At 45.4% G+C, this 19,746-nt stretch overlaps 1 protein-coding gene across 1 annotated transcript in view; it reads right to left on the bottom strand.

Annotated features, from left to right (window-relative positions):
- Positions 1-338: 338 nt before the first annotated feature.
- Positions 339-19,746, bottom strand: part of LOC133771075 (A disintegrin and metalloproteinase with thrombospondin motifs 16-like) — a 62,826-nt gene continuing 43,418 nt past the window's right edge. The window contains exons 7-9 of the mRNA XM_062206798.1: positions 15,139-15,276; positions 3,562-3,715; positions 339-2,333 (exon numbers count right to left, since the gene is read on the bottom strand). Coding sequence (XP_062062782.1) covers positions 2,223-2,333; positions 3,562-3,715; positions 15,139-15,276 — 403 coding nt within the window. The 3' untranslated portion in view covers positions 339-2,222. The remainder of the gene's footprint in view (positions 2,334-3,561; positions 3,716-15,138; positions 15,277-19,746) is intronic.

Genomic DNA, 19,746 nt, shown 5'->3' with positions numbered 1-19,746 from the left:
ACCCATATCTTACACCTTACACAAAAATCCATTCAAAATGTATTAAAGACCTAAACCTAGGACCTGATACCATCAAATTACTAGAGAATACTGGGGAAACCCTGCAAGACATTGACAAAGGCAAAGAGTTCTTAGAAAAGACCCCAGAGGCCCAGGCAGTCAAAAAAAAAAAAATCAACAGGTGGGATTACATCATATTGAGAAGCTTCTGTTCTGTAAAAGAAACACTCAGGAAAGTGAAGAGGCAACTGACAGAATGGGAAAAATTATTTGCAAACAATTCAACTGGTAAAGGATTAATAACCAGAATATATAAAGAGATCAATAAACTACACAAGAACAAAGCAAACAACCCAGTTAAGAAATGGGCCAAGGACTTAAACAGACATTTTTCAAAAGAGGAAATCCAAATGGCCAACAGACACATGAAAAAATGCTCAAAATCACTAGCCATCTGGGAAATGCAAATCAAACCAAAATGAGGTTTCACCTCACCCCAGTTAGAATGGCTTTCATACAGAAACCAATAAACAACAAATGCTGGCGAGGATGTGGGGAAAAAGGTACCCTAATCCACTGTTGGTTGGAAGGTAAACTGGTAAATGACTATGGAAATCAGTTTAGAGATATATCAGATATCTGAATATAGACCAACCATTTGACCCAGCCATCCCACTCATGGGAATTTACCCAAGGGAAATGAAATCAGCAAGTAAAAGAGTTATCTGCACCTCCATGTTTATTGCAGCTCAATTTACAATAGCTAAGAGATGGAATCAACCTAAATGCCCATCAACTGAAGACTGGATATAGAAATTATGGGATATGTACTCTATGGAATACTACACAACAGTAAAAACAAAAACAAACAAACAAAAAAAAGAAATCCAGTCATTTGCTACAAAATGGATGCATCCAGAAAACGTCATACTTATTGAAATAAGCCAGTCCCAAAGGGATGAATACTATATGTTCTCCTTGATCTGAGATAATAGAGCACCTAAAAGGAAATCTGTAGAAGTGAAATTGACACTTTTAGAAGCAATGACTTGAACAACTCTTGACTGTTGAGGAACAGTTTTTTTTTTTTTTATTAATGGAGAATGGGAGTGGGAATGGGAGAGGGAGGAGGTGGTGGGGTGGGAGTGAGAGCAGGAGGGCAGCTATGAATCACTATATTTCTAAAGTTGTACTTATGAAATTTGTACTCATTAAATCAATGGTTTCTTTGGGGAAGAATAAATCTAGGATATACATTTCTTTGAAAAAACAACAAACTTCCTGCAGACAGCAGCCATTTGTGAATGCTAACAAACATTTCATGCAGATACAACCCCAATTGTCTGTCACCTCTTCAAAAAGGCACAGGGGCCAGTGCTGTGGCGTAGCATTAAAGCCACTGCCTGCAGTGCCAGCATCCCATATGGGCACTGGTTTGAGTCCTGGCTGCTCCACATTTGAACCGCTCTCTGCTGTGGCCTGGGAGATCAGTAGAAGATGGCCCAAGTCCTTGGGCCCCTGCACTCATGTGGGAGACCTGTTAGAAGCTCCTTGGTTCCTGGCTTTGGATGGGTGCAGCTCTGGCTGTTGTAGTCAACTGGGGAGTGAACCAGCAGATGGAAGACCTTTTTCCCTCTCTCCCTCTCTCTTTGCCTCTCCTCTCTCTGTGTAACTCTGACTTTCAAACAAATAAATAAATCTTTAAAAAAAAAAAACAAAAAGGCAAAACAGCAGAGAACATTCATGAGGTCAACAGAATGCTGATAGCAAGTCTTGAAAAGAAATTACAAGAGAACAAGATTTCTAAATGATTATGACTCAAGAACACAGATGCTCACATCCAGAACAAATATTTATACATCAAATGAGCAAAATACGACAATAAGAAAGAGTTCATGGCCCAGTGGAGTTATCCCAGAGATACAGGCTTAACATTCAAAAACCAATGAAAAACAAGATAAAAGTCAATCAACATGGTTCATCACACTGACATAATAAAGGAGAAAACAATAAAACTATATCCAAAAAATTGACAAAAGTCAACAGTGTTTTGCCACAAAATACTTCAGAAAACTAGTATTAGAAAGGAACTTCCTAAGTTTGGCAAAGGGTATCTGTGTAAACCAAGAGCTACTATCAAACTTAATCGTGAAATACTATACACTTCACCTCTAATACACGAAACCAGGTAATCATGGAGTTCAAGACGAGGCAAAGTGGCCCTAGGATGACAGGAATGCTGAAATGGTGGCTTCTGTCTGTGGTGGGCAAGCGCTGGCATGGAAGTGGGTGCTTCCTGGCTTTATGGAAGGAGCCATGTCCTGATTAGGATGCTGGAAACACAGGGAATACATCTGCTAAAATGTAAATTGTACCCTTAAAGTGAATGCCCCTCACCGCATGTAGGTACGTCCTCAAGGTCAGCGAGACTTTCTGCCCTTAACTCACTATTTTGTCTGTATTTCCCAAGTGACATTAGCTGATCATGAACAACACAGGCATGGCCACAAGCAAAATAATGGGGAAGCCAGAAACACTATCCGGAAGTTCCCATCAGGGAAAGAAAACTTTACTTTTGTGCCCCTTTTCCTTCACAATCATCTCTCTCTCTCTCTCTCTCCCTCTCTCTCTCTCTCTCTCTCAGTTGATTCACCTCGTCTGCCCGTGCAAAGGTGACATTGTGACTAGCAGATGGGCACTGATTCATGGCTCTTGTTCCAAGCTGAGATTACCCACTGAGGAGATGAGAGGCCAGCTGTGGCACACAGCTGTAACTGATCTTTGGGAGAGCTTTCCATTAATTTGGAAGAAAGAAGATTATCAGGTTAGACTGAAGCTGGGAGAATTCTCAGGGCTTTCAGAAATGGTCTAGTATATACCCCATAGCATAGAGGGTCTATTTTCCTCTTGATTTCATGATAAGCTAGAATCAAAGAAACCTCAAAAATAGTTACTTTCATTTAATTTATGTGCAGCTTTTCTTGTGGTTCAGCAGAGCAAGTTCCTAAATCTTGATTTGCCTCATCTAGCAAGAGCATATTTCTCTGTGTTATATGAGGAATTTATGTAGGAAATCTCTTGGGTGATGTCCCTGGGGTTGATGGAGTAGATATCGCCTTCTATGAGAGACTATAAATACTTTATTTGGGGAATTTAATATTCAGAAGCCCTAGACAGGCTGCTGCTTTATAATAAATTACACCAGGAGGACAGAGAGAGCACATTGTTTTACTAATGCTATTTGGGAAAAAAATGTACAGTATTAATTTGCCAACTAATACTGACTTAAGCTGAGCTCCCACATGATAAATCAGAAAGAAAGATCTGACCTCACAGGCCAAGTCAGTTCGCAAATGGAAACTGATATCCACAACAGCACCACTATCATCTTCTCTGCACACAGTGAAACATGTGTTTCCTGTTATATGTGACCGGCTCCAACATACAGGATCTGACATTTGGTAGGTACCCAATAAATGCAGAATACATCAATGTCGGTTACACTAAATAAAACAATTTTATGAATCATGTTGCACTGAGCATTTGCCAATAATCACTTGCCTTTTTAAAATCCAGCATGCAGAGCTTGGCTTTCTCTCCGAACTGCCACTTGCACTGTGTGTTTGCATCGTATAACTCCCCCGGCAGCTTCTCAGGGTACTTGTACTCCTTCACGGGCTTTGGCTGGTCAGCAAGACACACAGCTTGAGCCGTGCTGAAACACAGGAGTTTGGGTGACCAGGATGTACACTTAATTATGCCTTTTCATTCATGCAACTTCACATGCACAGAGAGAAGGGAGACTTTCTCCTGAGGTCCAATGCGACAGGTATCTTCGTTACATTTAAATACAGGGGTCGCGTTTTCTGGAATTGTCCATTTTATATTTCACTTTTTCCAGGAACACAATTTGCTCTTCATTAGATTCCTCAAACTTATCATGGGGAAAAGTGAAACTGAACAATTATAACCAGATGTTCAATGTGAGAAACCCTTATTCCACAGCCTTTTTTGTCCACTTCTTGCCAGAAACAATCAAAAGATGGAAATGTGCAGTGTAAAGTCAAAATAAAATCAGCCCATCTCAAACACTGGGATTTCCTTCCTCCCACCCTCATTCCCTCCCTTTCACCTTCTCTTCTACGCCCTCTCCTTCCTCCCCTTTAGTTTTTGCTAGCCTGGGGGACATCTGTACAGTACCCCACACCTTCTAGGAGTTCTTCATGCAACACTGGTTTTCCACCAGCAATGGTCTATGCTTGGGCTAATTTCTGCCTAGATCACCACAAAGAAGGAAACTACCTGTGCTCAAGCTTCCTAGTAGATGGGTAGGCACCAGCTGATGATTTACTTCTCATGATGTTCTCTGCGATAATTTAAGCATTTGGAAAGGAGTATTTTTAAATGTTTGGGTTTATAAATTGTAACTAAACCCTTCCTATAGATTTCAGTAGGGTCCCCCAAACTTCTGAAAACAAAAACCATAATCACAATAAATTGAGCAATGGTTAAGAATCCTCCACACTTCGCTTTGAATGGAGTTTCTCCTTGGGGAAGAGCTTGGCTGCTGTTTCCAGGACCCCAGCTCCAGATCCTACTGCGCTGGAGCTCAGGGTTGTGCAGGAAGCAAACAGAACCCTGACGGGCTCCCTGTGAACTCTGCTGACTTGAGGGAAGAAGTACCCATTCTAGGTCTCTTCCAGCAGACAAAGTCGAGGGCTGCTTCCTAATTCATTCCACGAGGCCAGCATTATCCTGGCACCAAAACCAAGGACACTCTAAGAAAATGCCAGACCAGTGTCTCTCCGAAACGCAGTGGCAGAACTCTTCCATGAAGTATTTGCAAACTGAATCCAACTACACACAGAAAGTCTTACACACCACAGCCAAGAGAGACTAATCCCAGAGTATGCAAGGCTGCTCCAACATTCAAAAATGAATTAATCAATTTACAACAACCAGCTAGAGAAGCAAAATCACATGGTCACATCAAAAGATGCGGAAAAATATTTAACAAAATCCAACACTTATTTGATAAAAACTCCCATAGGAAGGGAAGGAACCCCTTCAACTTGATAAAGAACATCTGCAAAAACCCACAGCTGATCTCATACGTAAAGGGAAGAACCCAGAAAGTTTCCACAGAGATCACAAACAAGGCAAGGCCACCTCCTCTTACCACTTCTTTTCAACTCTGTGCTGGCAGGCTTAGATGGTCTAACAATCCAAGTGAGGGAAATAAAATGTACACACTAAGAAGAAATAAAACTGTGTCTGCAGGTGACATGATTGTGATTGTGTATGTAGAATGTTCAAAACAATACAGAAAGAAACTCCTAGAACTAATAAATAATTAGAGCATGGTTTCAGGATGAAAGGTTACCATGCAAATGCCAATGATTTTTTTATAAACCAGCAATGAACTAGTGGAATTTATTTAAAAATCTCACAAAAATCATTCATATTAGCACCCAGAAAAAGAGACACTTTTAGGTCTAAATATAGTAAAATACATACAAAAGTTGGAGGAAAACTATAAAAATTTGAAGGACATAAAATAAAAACTAAATAAATGAAGAGATAGCCCACATTCAAAGACAGGAAGACTCAGTGTTGTCAAAAAGCCATTTTTTCCCATCCTGATCCACAGCTTTAAGGCAATGTCCATCAAAATTGAAGCAAGCTATTTTTTGAATGTAGGCAAACTGACTCTAAAGTTTATATGGAAAACAAAAGATACAGAATAATCAAGGACGTATTGAAGAAAGACAGCACAGGTAAAAGGCTGATGCTACTCAACTGTAAGATTAAGTGTAAAGCTCAGTGATCAAGACAGGATAAACTAGCCAAAGAACGGAGAAACAGACCAACAGAACAGATTTAAGGGCCCCGAACAGGGCTGCAAACACAGTCAGCTAATCTCTGACAAAGGTACAAAGGCGAGAGCATGCATAAATGAAAGTTCTTCCAACTAATAATGCCGGAATAACTGAACATCGATATGCGAAAGAACATGAATGCTGACACAGACTTTATAACATTAAAAATTAACTCAAAAGGAATCATATGTAAAATGTGAAACTATACAACTTCTAGAAAATAACATAGGAAAAAATCTCAATGACCACCAGTATGGCAATGACTTTTTAGACAAAACATTAAAGGCACTATCAATTAAAGAAGTAATTGATGAGCTGAACTTCCTTAAAATTAAAATCTTCCACTCTGTGAAATACATCATTAAGAAAATGAATAGAAAAGCTGCAGACTGAGGGACAATCTTTGTAAAAAGACACAGCTGACAAAGGAATATGATACAAAATATATAGGTAACACTTGAAGCTCAACCATAAGAAAACAAGTTGACCAAAAAATAGGCAAAATATCTGTACAGACACCTTATCAAATAACATATACAGATGACAAATATGCAAATGAGACAAGGCCCAACATCATATGTCATTAGGAAATTACAAATTCAAACACTGATGAAGTGCCACCACAGGTCTATTAGAAGGGGATGAAGTCAGAACAGTGACAAAATCAAGTGCTGATGATTACGTGGCACAGTAGGAAGTCTCACTCACAGAGAAAGCAAAATGGTTCAGCCATCAAAGCTGTGGGTTTGAGAAAGGAAATCATTGCAACCATTCTACAAACAACCTGCCGTAATATCCACATGGGAGAAGTCAATTTAGACTGTCATAGTCCGCACAGCAATCTAGCGGTCTATACGCAATAAGCATAAAGGATCACGTGGATGGATGTTCCCATGAGTTTGGAATTAGCAGCATTTTTTTTCACCAGTATACAAAAGCACCCATCATAATGGAAAAATATGGATAATTCTGACCCCATTAGCGAATGAAACTTGTGTTTATCAGAAGACATCATTAAAAGCATAACTAGTGCGTCAAGGAGTAAGCAAAGATGTTTACAACACACCGAAGTTTATTCCAGAGTGGGAAAAAATGTTTATACTCTGAATGTATAAAGTACTCCTCTCCAGAGATAAGAAGACAGGATGCCTAGTTTTTTAAAAGGGCACAGGGTATCTGAACAGGAACTTGACTAAGAATGTTGTTCAAGTGGCTTTTAAACTTGTAAGAAGGTGTTGAGCCCCATTAGTCGCCACACTGATATGCTGCTGTACACCCACTGGAAGGGCTGGCACGGAAAGCACGAAGATGAGACTGTGTGCTGGCAAGGATGTGGAGCCATTGGACTCCCCGATTGCCCCTCGTGTAACTCTGCATGACCACTTACAAAAGCTCTTTGGTGCTGGCGCCGCTGCTCACTAGGCTAATCCTCCATCTGTGGCGCTGGCACTCTGGATTCTAGTCCCGGTTGGGGCGCCGGTTCTGTCCGGGTCGCTCCTCTTCCAGTCCAGCTCTCTGCTGTGGCCCGGGAGTGCACTGGAGGATGGCCTAGGTGCTTGGGCCCTGCGCCCGCATGGGAGAGCAGGAGGAAGCACCTGGCTCCTGGCTTCGGATCGGCACAGCCGGCCATTTGGGGGGTGAGAAAATGGAAGGAAGACCTTTCTCTCTATTTCTCTCTCTCACCGTCTAACTCTGCCTTTCATAAACAAACAAACAAACAAAAAAACTCTTTGGTGGTGTGTACTGAAATCGTACATATATATTTGTGACCTGAAATTCCTTTCCTATGTATCCTCAGAAACATACATGTACACCAAAAGCATATGAACAGTAACATACCTTATAATAGCCCAAACTGGAAACTCAAATGTCCGATACCAACAGAATGCATTAACAAATTAGAACATATCCACATAAGAAAAAATAAGTAAACTAACGCTATATGAGCATACTTCAAAAAGCTCATGGAAGGTCAAATGAAGAGATAAGGTCATCCTAGAAGGAAAAAAATGAAATCCATGCATATGAAGGGCCTTCAAAGCTTTATGGAAATTGCTTATTGTGAAAAAACTATGTATTGGATTTCAAGTTTTTCAACAAAATAAACACTCATTTTTCTGTGAACATTTTGAAGTCCCCTTGTACTTATACACAGTAACAAGGATGAATCTCATACTCAAAGAGAAGTATATGGGGCAGGTGCTGTGGCGCAATGGGCTAAGCCCCAGCCTGCAGCATTGGCATCCCATAAGGGCACCAGTTCATGTCCTGGCTGCTCCACTTCCAATCCAGCTCTCTGCTAAGGTCTGGGAAAGCAGCAGAAGATGGCCCAAGTGCTTGGGCCTGTGCACCTGCATTGGAGACCCAGATGTAGCTCCTGGCTCCTGGCTTCAGATCAGCCCAGCTCCAGCCATTGTGGCCATTTGGGGAGTGAACCAGCAGATGGAAGACCTTTCTCTCTGTCTCTTCCTCTCTCAATTTGTAACTCTACCTCTCAAACAAACAAGTCCTAAAAAAAGAGAGCAGTATATACTAGATCATTCTGTTTGTAGACGACTCATGGCCAGGCAGGCGAATCTCCAGTGTTCCATGAGAGGAAAGTGATTACTCATGGGAAGAGGGAACTAAGACTGGAGCAGAGCGACGAGGTTTTCTGTTTATCCTGATCTGGGAAGAAGTCACAATGCCTGTTCACTGTATGAAAACCCATTGAGGGGCCGGTGCTGTGGTGCAGCCGGTAAAGCATCCCATACGGGTGCCGGTTCAAGTCCCGGCTGCTCCACTTCTGATTTGGCTCTCTGCTGTGGCCTGGAAAAGTGGTGGAGGGTGGCTCAGTCGTTGGGCCTCTGCACCCATGTAGGAAACCTGGAAGAACATCCTGGCTCCTGGCTTTGGATTGGCACAGCTCCAGCCGTTGTGGCCAGTTGGGGAGTGAACCAGCGAATGGAAGACCTCTCTCTCTCTCTCTGCCTCTCCATCTCTGTCTGTGTAACTCTGACTTTTAAATAAATAAATAAATCTTAAAAAAAAATTGAACTGTATGCTTAGAATTTTGTACTTTTCTGTTTATCTATTGTACCATAAAAAAAGTTAATGAAATCAATAAGGCAAGGTTGGAAGTACCATATTTCAAAAGCCTCTTCCCACTCCAATGAATGAATTATAATGTATGAATTATTATAATGAATGAGTTATAATGTACGAATTATTATAATGAATGAATTATAAAGTATGACACTGCAGAGCAGGATGAGACCTGGAATGCATTCACCTCCTATTGTGCAAACACACTTTGGGGGCCCGGACGTCACATGATACTTCCTCCCTGACACTGGTGGTGTGGGGATGGTGGGGATCCACGCGCCCCTAGGCTCCAGCGAGCAGTTCGCTGTGCTGGTCCCTTCCCTTGCGCATGGATGCATGTGAGCGCGTGTGTTCAGAAGGGAGGCGCAGCAACTGTTCTGCAGGACAGGACTCAAATTTCCATAAAGTAAACTGAAGATGAGTCCATGTGCTCATTAAATTTAAAATCATGAGCTACAGCTTCCCCAAGCCGCGGGCCTCCTGGACGCAGACGTGAGTGACTTGGCAGTGTGGTCTGTGTCTGTTGGTAGGCAGTGCGGTCTGTGTCTGTTGGTAGGAAATGACACTAGCCCTCATTGGCTAGGCTGATGCGTCACTGTGGACGAGTGTCTGTCCTTCATGACTACCGAGAATGGAGAGCTGTGCTGACAACTCCAGGCCGGCTGAGCTGAAATCTACATGTAATTCCACGTACCAAATGCTAGACCGCTAATACAGGAGAGGAGAATCACCTTAAATGTCAGCCATATACCCTTACTCATTGTTGGGAACATATCCAAAAGTCACCTAATTGATGGAGAATATAACAGGATTTTGATTACTTGGATATCAGGAAGCCAGCGAACAGTCCGAGAAGACAGTATCAGATTCATCAAGCCAGTGAGAGGCAAGGTGCAACACACTGGACAAGCGTCCAACTGTAACTGACTCGCAAGTAAACAGAGCGAACTTGACAATGAGTGGTTTTCACGGAAAATTAATTTTTCAATAAAGCAAATTTGTGGGTAAATAAAATCTTACATATCCATTTACAATCACGTGGTAAAAGGAAATCCCAAGAATTCTGAAAATAAAGGTTTACTATTGAAATGTCATAGAGGTGTTTTACTGATTAGAGCCCCCCCAAATTAGCATATTTCAGTATGTGTTTCGCCAGCCTAGGATCACAGAATGAAAAGTTGCTTTCAATTTCAGAAATTTAGTAATCATTCCTAGGATCCTATTCTGACTTGAAGATTACAACCCATTTTCCATGTCCTCCCAGTAATTCTGCTCTTAGCATGGATCTATTTTCTTTCCACAGTCTCCCCATATTTCTTGGCAGTGTCAGAATTTTTGGATTCTCATAATGGCCACTCTCACTACACACCTACATTTGCAGCCTCTCATTTTCCAAATTGTCAGAGCAAATTTTAAAAACTTAAAAATGCTTATACACCTTCCCCTTTGTCATTACAACAAAAAAAGATTTTAAAAATTCTGAAAAAAAAATCTGGAAAAACAGAGAAAGGGTTTAGGATTTAGAAAACTCCAAATTTTCTTTGCTGATAAAAATAAGAATGTGGTACATATAAAGGAAGTGCTTTTCTTTATTACTGAAAGTGTAATTACACACACACACACTCACACACACTCACACACAGCACAATGTGAACAGCTGTCAGGAACAGCCAGAACAATGCCAGCAATCCCAGCTCGACTCCTTGAGAATGCTGGATAGGGACTCACAGGGTTGAACATGTGTTGGGGCAGTTTTTGAATAATATCACTATTGTCCTTAGAAAACAGGATCGAGTATGTATTAGCAGGATATAGATGTTATTCACAAAATTTTCACTCACCCTAGCAGTATTAAATACAGAAAACAGTCATCATTTCAGGGGTGGAAACCGTTTTTTCTGCCAACAGCCATTTGGATATTCACAACATCATTCCTGGGCCATACAAAATTATCAACTTAAAAATTAGCTTGTGGGGCCAGCACTGTGGTGTAGTGGCCTAGGGTTCTGCCTGAGATGCTGGTGTCCCACATGGGTGCCGGTTCTAGTCCTGTCTGCTCCTCTTGCAATTCAGCTCTACATGATGGGCCAAGAAAGCAGTGGAGGACGGCCAAGGGCTTGGGCCTGCACCCACGTGGCAGACCTGGAGGACGCTCCTGGCTTCTGCCTTTGGATCAGCTCCGCTCCTGCCAGTGTGGTCATCTGGGGAGTGAACCAGCAGATGGAAGACTTTTCTCTCTGTCTCTCCCTCTCTCTGTACCATAGCCTCTCAAATAAATAAATAAATCTTTTAAAAAATCTGATTGTTATTGATTGGCTGAATTTTGAGTCCCACCCATGGTTGCCTTGGCAGGGCCAGACCAAATGATTTCACAGGCTGTGTATGGGCTGGGGGCCAGACGTTCCCCACTCCTGCGAAGTGGCAAAACATCTTGACTCAGGCTTCAGGGGCAGGACCAAGGTAAATGGCGACTCTAAAGGCTGCTGAACCAGATGCCGGCTCAGCAGAGAGGCTACGAGATCTTCTGGAGAAATGAAGGAAGAGGCTGAGAGGGAGGTAACCCAGCACTCATGGGTCGCTGCTGCAGGTGGGCGTGGGGCTCTTTGAGGGGAGCTCATGTGAAGCAAACAGTGGCAGAACCAGCACAAGGAACAGTGGCCCTGGTTAAATTTGCTCCAGAAACAAGACAACCTATTTTTTGCAACAGAAGGGGGTGGGGCAAATCTGTACTTAAAAAATACAAGAGAAACAGAAAACAAGGACAAAGAAGTAGAACCCAAAGGAAGGGGCTCAGTGACACAAACCAGACACACCGGCTGAACACGGAGCAGCACCGCAGAACGGGCACAGATGCAGCTTTGCTCTCGGTGCCTCCTGCAATGGCTGGTTCTCAGTTTCACTGCCAGAGCACGTAAGTTGCAAAGACTCAGAAGGTGGACAGCTGGCCTCTCAGACTAGACACTTCTGGGGTGCAGCCAGCCTACTGCTCTCCCCCAGGTCTGCTGGGTGGAGGTGGCTTCACTGGCATGTGCATTCTGTTTAAGCTCACTGCATTGCTACATTAAATGTGCAGATTCGTGGACATTAATTTTACACCAATGAAGACGCCGTCTTTAGACATTTTCTGCTTTCCCTGAATTCCTGGCATTTACTCTACTTCCCAATAACAGGAACAGATCCTATGTATTTTGTTAAACTGCCGGCTTCTCTATCATAGCTAGCTAGCTCTTCAGTGCACATACTGATGTGTGTCCTTTTCTTTGGTTTACTTTATTTAATTTTCATTTAACTCTCGTATTTGCTACTTATATTATCATTTCTTTTTAAATCTGTACCAATGTTTGAGGTAAGGTGGTTGTTTTGTCAGCTTTTTTCCAGAATATGTTATTGAAATAGGAGGGATAATTTCCCTGCTTTCTTTAATAAATGTCAGAAATATGATTTCTCAAACACACGGAGCTAACTCCACTGAGAACCAATCACAGCAGCTGTTGTCTTGTGATTGGCAGCACTGTTGTGTTCTGAAAACACAGCAGCACGGTGCTGTGTCCACTGCAGGGGAATCTGGAGACGACGGTGCGTGGGTGCACTTGTTAGTACCCTGTGACTGGTAACACAGACTCCTGTCTGATGAGTACCCGTGTCCCTCATCCTGAATAAGAGCAGGGCCCGTGAGGACGTCGTCATGGTGCAGTGGAAGAAGCTGCTGCCTGGGCTGCCCACATCCCGTTCCGAGCGCTGGCGTAGCCCCAGCTGCTCAGAACCTCCGATGCCGCTTCCTACAGTGCATCTGGGAAGGCAGGGGATAAGGCGCAAGTGCTTGGACCCCCCCCCCCCCGCCCCCACTCATGTAGAGACTGGCATGGAGTCCCTCCCTTCCACTCATGTAGAGACTGGCATGGAGTCCCCCCCTCCCACTCATGTAGAGACTGGCATGGAGTCCCCCCCTCCCACTCATGTAGAGACTGGGGTGGAGTTCCCCCCCTCCCACTCATGTAGAGACTGGCGTGGAGTTCCCCCCTCCCACTCATGTAGAGACTGGCATGGAGTCCCCCCCTACCACTCATGTAGAGACTGGCATGGAGTCCGCCCCCACTCATGTAGAGACTGGCATGGAGTCCCCCCCTCCCACTCATGTAGAGACTGGCATGGAGTCCCCCCCCACTCATGTAGAGACTGGGGTGGAGTTCCCCCCTCCCACTCATGTAGAGACTGGGGTGGAGTTCCTGGCTCCTAACTTTGGCTTGACCTAGCTGCAGCTGTTGCAGGCACTGAAGGAGTGAACCAGTAAATGGAAGACCTCTTTCTCCTCTCTTTCTCCCTCCCTCCCTCCCTCCCTCCCCCTCCTCCTCTTCCTCCCCCTCCTCCTCCTCCTCCTCCTTCTTCTTCTTCTCTCTCTCTCTCTCTCTCCCCCTCCCTCCCTCCCTCCTCCTCTCTCATCTCCCCTAGCCCAGTCCTGTCACTCTGATTTTCAAAAAAAATAAGTGAATCTTTTTAAAAAACAGTAGATCTTGCTCTGATGGCCAATGATCCAATCGCAGTTCCTAAACAGCAAAGGCAGGAGCGTGAGGAACAAAAGCTACAAAGCCAGTCTGCATCAGATGCTGCCCCTCGGGCTTGGGAGAGCATGTTCAGGAAGGAGGGGGAGGAATGCTGGGGCACTGAGGGGGACCCAGCCCGCGGCATTCATTCTGGAGCCATGAATGACATCTAACTTACACCCTCCCTGTGCTGTACCTTACAGATCAGTGTCTCTGAGAGAGAAATGCTGCTTCCCAAAGACGTACTTTGTCCTTTCTGAAAACTGCTAGCACATATAAGTAAGAACAAAGCCAAGGCTGTCACTGTATGAGAGTGGTTTACCTTGGTGTCCCTGGGATCAGTGCACAGCAGTCAGTTCCAGGGCCCTGCATTCTACTCTCAATGTTGCCACCAACGAGCTGGTCCCTCCAGGTGTCTGTGTTTTGCCCATGAGTGGTTTGGGGTTGGTGAATGATAACACACTGATGGCTGTCTCTCTGATCAAGTCCTTGTAAGACAGCATGTCTCGGCACCCTGCTCTCGGGGCCATCGTGGGAGTCCTCCCTGCAGAGCACCGCACTGCCCCGCACACTCCCAGGATAGAGGAAACCTGGCCTGTGAATGACGGCACACAGCAGACTTTCTCTGCGATCTGCATGAGGCGTGACGTGGGTCAGAAATGCAGATCTGGTTGACGATTTAACCAGACTCTAAATTAAAGCCCCTGAGATGTGGTGCGGAGTCTACCTGAATTCTCCGAAATTCACAAATCAACAGACTACCTCTTTTTCTTTCTTTCTTTCTTTTTTTTTTTTTTTTGACAGGCAGAGTGGACAGTGAGAGAGAGACAGAGAGAAAGGTCTTCCTTTTGCTGTTGGTTCACCCTCCAATGGCCGCCGCGGTAGCGCGCTGCAGCCGGCGCACCGCGCTGATCCGATGGCAGGAGCCAGGTGCCTATCCTGGTCTCCCATGGGGTGCAGGGCCCAAGGACTTGGGCCATCCTCCACTGCACTCCCTGGCCACAGCAGAGAGCTGGCCTGGAAGAGGGGCAACCGGGACAGGATCGGTGCCCCGACCGGGACTAGAACCCGGTGTGCCGGCGCCGCAAGGCGGAGGATTAGCCTAGTGAGCCGCGGCGCCGGCTGAGACTACCTCTTTTTCAACGGCCAAACCCTACCACCCAATGTTCTGTAACCTAAATGTATTAAGCTGTAATAAACTTTTCTAAAAATAAACCTCAAAATTTTAAGCTTTAGAACTGTGTTAAAGCTTATATGTACAAGGTTTTCTACCTAATGAGAAATTTATTTTTAAAAGAAGAAGAAAAGGGAAAAAAGAGTTGATTATGGTTTGTCCTTGTGCTACACACACCGTGGTTTGGTATGTGTATCCTGAGTCTGAGGGTGAATATCTGGTTAAGCGGGCAGACTTGAGCACTCTAGTGCACATACTGATTTGTGTCCTTTTCTTTGGTTTACTTTATTTAATTTTCATTTGACTCTCGTATTTGCTAATTATATTATCATTTCAGTAACAATTTGGTCTCCGGTTTGCTTTGAGGCCTCTTCCGAGGGGCCCCATCTGAGGAAGCCACCCTGGGCAGAGAGTGCCCAGTGCCCTGGGGAATCACACCACCAGCCCAAGGAATGCATACCTTAAAAATTTGTGCAGGTACTGGCGGCTGCAGGGTGACCAGGAGAAGACCCCGTTGCGTCCTGCCAATGTAGGGGACATGATGTTGCCCTCAGACTTTTTGCACACGTTCCCTTCTCCATCATGGACCATGCCAAAGCTAGGAGAGAGAGAAAGAGGGGGGGGGGTGCTTTCTGAGTGAAGGACAGCGTAAACAATCCAACACACTCCAACAAATCCAAGTCGAGGCTGTGAAGACTCCCCTCCCTCTGCCGTCTGGGAGGCGGAAGTCAAAGCCCTCCCAGCGTTGCTGAGAATGGGTGTTTACAGACTGCTCTAGAGAACAGGCCGTTCAGCAAGCTGCAAGTGCGCACCAGCATCAAACCCAGGTGAATGTCAGAGGCCCGCTGAGGGCAGATGCTTTAAGTACTTAGACACCAAGGCATTCCAAAGGGGTGGCGAGGAGAGCTCGCTGACATCTTCTTGATAAGGATAGCACTGCTTTATGTGTCTCCTGCTGCTCCGCAGGGCTGTCGGAATTCCCAAGGGTGTCTGTTGGAACTACGGTGCCAGGTTCCCAGGTGGTAACTGATGACTCAACAAGGAGAGAGCTCAGGGGGCCGACACTGTAGCACAGAGGGTAAAGCTACCACCTGCCAGGCTGGCATCCTACATGGTGCTGATTCATGTCCTAGCTGTTCCACTTCAAATCCAGCTCCCTGCTAACGACCCAGAAAAAGCACCAGAAGATGGTCAAAGTGTTTGGGCCCCTGCCATTCATGTGAGAGACCTGGATAAAGCTCCAGGATCCTGGCCTCTGTCTCTCCCTCTTTTTCTATAACTCTTTCAAATAAATAAATAATTTTTTAAAGAGATCATGACACGTGAAGTTTTCAAACTCGTTTCCCAGACCTTGTCCGGGGCTGCTGGATGCTTACCATGATTCAGAAAGAATAAAAATATCACCTGTGACTCATGATACGATACCATTCGGTCCCTGTGCTCTGTTGGGGCTGCTGTCCCAGGCTATCTCTGCCCTGTTGGGGCAGCACCTGGCCTGAATCCCCACAACCCTTCGGGCATTGTTTGAAACGGAACCTGTTATTCTTGGGTGAAAAACACTGTAGGACTCTAGCTTTGGCTTATAAGACATCTCCAGTGCTACAGGACCCAAAGATACAATCTGTTCGAGGGGCTCCACCTCCACAGTGTCAGTCAGTGTCGCCTCCCAGTCACTTGGGAAAAGTGCAGCCTTGTTCTTGTGCAACTCACACTGACCTGTGTTGCTGCCTCCCTCCACCAGGATGCCTACTTCCTCAGCTCCCAAAGCTGTGCCTGTGGGACAGCCTCGGACTGGCACCGTCAGCTAGCCCAGAGGAGCACAGCACATGCCCCGGGGAGGAAAGCCTACAGGAACCGGAAGCTCACTACGGCCCTGCAACCTCTTGTTAAGGACCATATGGTCTCAGAGATGCAAGACCTAACTGGCCATTAACGGTCCTAATGAGTGATACCCACAGGAAAACGGGAAGGCAAGAGAGAGAGGAGCAGAGACGCTTACGGTGGTTACTGCATCCAGGGGACCTTGTGCTGTCAACAACTGACCATGAGTAGGACAGAAAGCACCCACACAGGGCAGTGGGCTCCAGAAGGGGACAAGAGAATCAGTACTTGCTGTCGACACTAAACACACATTCTTCCTCCTATGTGAAGCTGTTTAACCTAAGTTTTTAAAAATCTCCCATTTACAGGCCGGCCTTGTAGTGTAGCAGGTAAAGCTGAGGCCTATGGCACTGGCATCCCATATGGGTACCTGTTCGTGTTCCGGCTGCCCTGCTTTTGACCCAGCTCCCTCTAATGGCCCTGGAAAGCCAGCAGAGAACGGGTTTGGGCCCCTGCACCCACAGGGGAGTCCCAGATGAATCTCCTGGTTTCACCTTAGCCCAGCACTGGCCATTGCAGCCATCTGGGGAGTGAACCAGCAGATGGAAGATCTCTCTTCTTCTCTCTCTCCCTCTCTCTCTGTAGCCCTTTCAAATAAATAATAAGCAAATCTCTTTAAAAACATCATTTATAATCACACACTACGGGTGGTTTTAGCATGTGGCCCCCATCTTCTGACAAATCCTGACTGCAACCCTAGAGGAGACAGGTATAACACCGTGAGCATGGGGAGAGGCCTTGTCCAGGGCTTCAGTCAAGGCGACAGCCTGTGTGAAGGCCCGGGCGGGACCCATCTGACAGTGTAACCGAGCATGATGGAAGGGTGGGGCGAGAAAATGTGGCTGCAGGCACTGTTGGATTTCCACACCATTCCTGACCGTACCAAGGGTGCTGCAGGTGCGTCATGTTAGCCTCCACCCACTCTCCCAAGTTCCATTAAAGGCATTTAAGCAGGGGCAACCACATGGCAGAGGAAACCTGTCATGGCTGTGAAAAGAATTCAGGCTGAGGTCCCAGAGGGCAGGCCGCTGTGGGAAGCAAGCAATGGAAACGGAAACACTAACCCACCCTTGCCTGGCCTGCCCTTAACCTACTTATGGGGACGATGTACTAGGGCCCAGCAACAGTCCTGGATACATTTGCTTCCACTTCTGCCTGCATTTCTAAGGAATTCAGAGCCTTAATATCTTGGCCTCCAACTTCTCCATCTAAGGTGATTTCAGTGGTTCTTTCAAGCCTCAAGTGTCAAGTTCTGCTGATGCAGTGGCCCAGCTGCGAAACTCAGCGAAGCCTCCAGAGTGCATCCTGGACGTAGGCTAAAGGGCGGACCGGGCCGTTGGGGTATTCAGACAGCCCTGGAGGATTCTCATGCACTGTCCCAGCCCCCGTTTCCTGGGTCGCGTACTGCGAGGTAGTGAATGCCCACCCTTCAGCTCAGAAGCACTACGAGGGGATCACAGGCAAGAGCAACAGAGAGAACAGAATACATCTGAAAGACAAGGCTGGCATTCGGCAGGCAGCTAGGAAGCCTAACTGCTGTTCAGATGACACATGCCAGACATTTTTGTCCCTATGTACCATAGCACTTTATTTAAAGTGATTATTACTCTATGTAATACTCTATATACATACTCTGTTATAGTAGATAACAAATTCAATTCAAATATACTCTGTTATAGTAACAGAGTACATATATATATATATATCAGAGTATATATATATATATATATATATATATATATATATAATAACAGACCTTTCTTCCTCTCTTTATCCCTTACTAGTTTATAAGTTTCTGAAGGACAGCTACTCTCCTCCTCAGGGCTCATAGCCCCACCACCCAGGGAAATCAACAACTGAGAATTGAGTCTCCACTTGTGCTTGTTTTGTTTAAAGATTTACATTTTATTAGAAAAGCAGAGTGACAGAGAGGGACAGGGAGAGAGAGAGGGGGAGGGAGACAGAGAGAGATAGATCCATCCCACTGGTTCACCCCCAAAATGGCCAAATGGCGGGAGCTGGGCCAGTTCAAAGCCAGGAGCTCAGAACTCATTCTGGGGTTCCCACACGGTTGTAGGAGCCCAAGCACTTGGCCATCGCAGGTGCATTAACAGGGATTTGGATCTGAAGCAGAGCAGCTGGGACTCAAACCAGCACCCTAATGTGGAATGAAAGTTTTGCAATGGAAGCTTAACCCACTGCACCACAATGTTAGCCCCTCCACTTGTTGGTTAAATGAGTAAAGGACAATTTTCCATCTATACCAACTCAAATACCCAAATATAAGTGCGTCTTCACACTGAGTTGGATTGGAGGTTACATTTGCTGTCAGCTTATTTTAACGTCTTCTGTAATACTATCTTGAGTGATTCATATTTATTCGCTGGTAACGCTATACCCAGAGGGATGCCTGTCCAAGTATTTCAGAGGTTGTGTAAGTTAACTCTGGCTGCACAGAGACAGCAGTTAGGGAGACAGACACCCAGGAAGGGACTCAGGGGCCAATGTCATTTGGTTGGAAAATTCCACCCTTGGTGGGATGATGATGACCTGGGCAGGATCGAGAGGACGGAGCCCTGATGCAGGCTTCTCCTGAGGGGCACTGGTCCCCATGAGGCGGGGCTGAGGGAGACCGCAGTCAGGTGCTGATCAGGAGATGTGGGCAGAGCAGACAACCGCAGGGAGCCTGGGCAGTGCAGGAAGGAGCTCAGGTGGCATCTTGCTCTGTCATTCACAAGCTGCTTGTACTAGGCAACTTCTTCAAGCCCTGCGCCTCGGTTGTCTCATCTATAAAGTGCGGGAATAAAATATTCCTCATAAACCGATAATACCTGGCACCATGCACCCGACAAAGGAAAATTTCAAACTTGTATCCCTTTCTCTGGTTCTGATGTGGTTCTGGCCAAACCAGTCAACACCTGACGTCACTCAGGCATGCGTGTGGTATGAATGTGTAAGGGGTGTGTGAGGTTTGACCAAAGGTTCGTTCAAATGCTTCTTGGACACAGAAACAAATAAGAAATCTTAAGATGACTGGCAATAAAGAAGATTTGTAGGGACTGGTGCTCTGATCTGCGGGGCTCCCAGGGGCAGCCTGACAATCAGATCATGTTATGATTAAGTGGCTCTCTCATTTCAATATTCCACAGATCCTTCAATCACCAACTACTTCTCTGACTCAGTGGAA

Source organism: Lepus europaeus, chromosome 12 (genome assembly GCF_033115175.1).
Source record: "Lepus europaeus isolate LE1 chromosome 12, mLepTim1.pri, whole genome shotgun sequence".
NCBI classification, from domain to species: Eukaryota; Metazoa; Chordata; class Mammalia; order Lagomorpha; family Leporidae; genus Lepus; species Lepus europaeus.
This window is presented reverse-complemented; position numbering and strand designations above follow the sequence as displayed.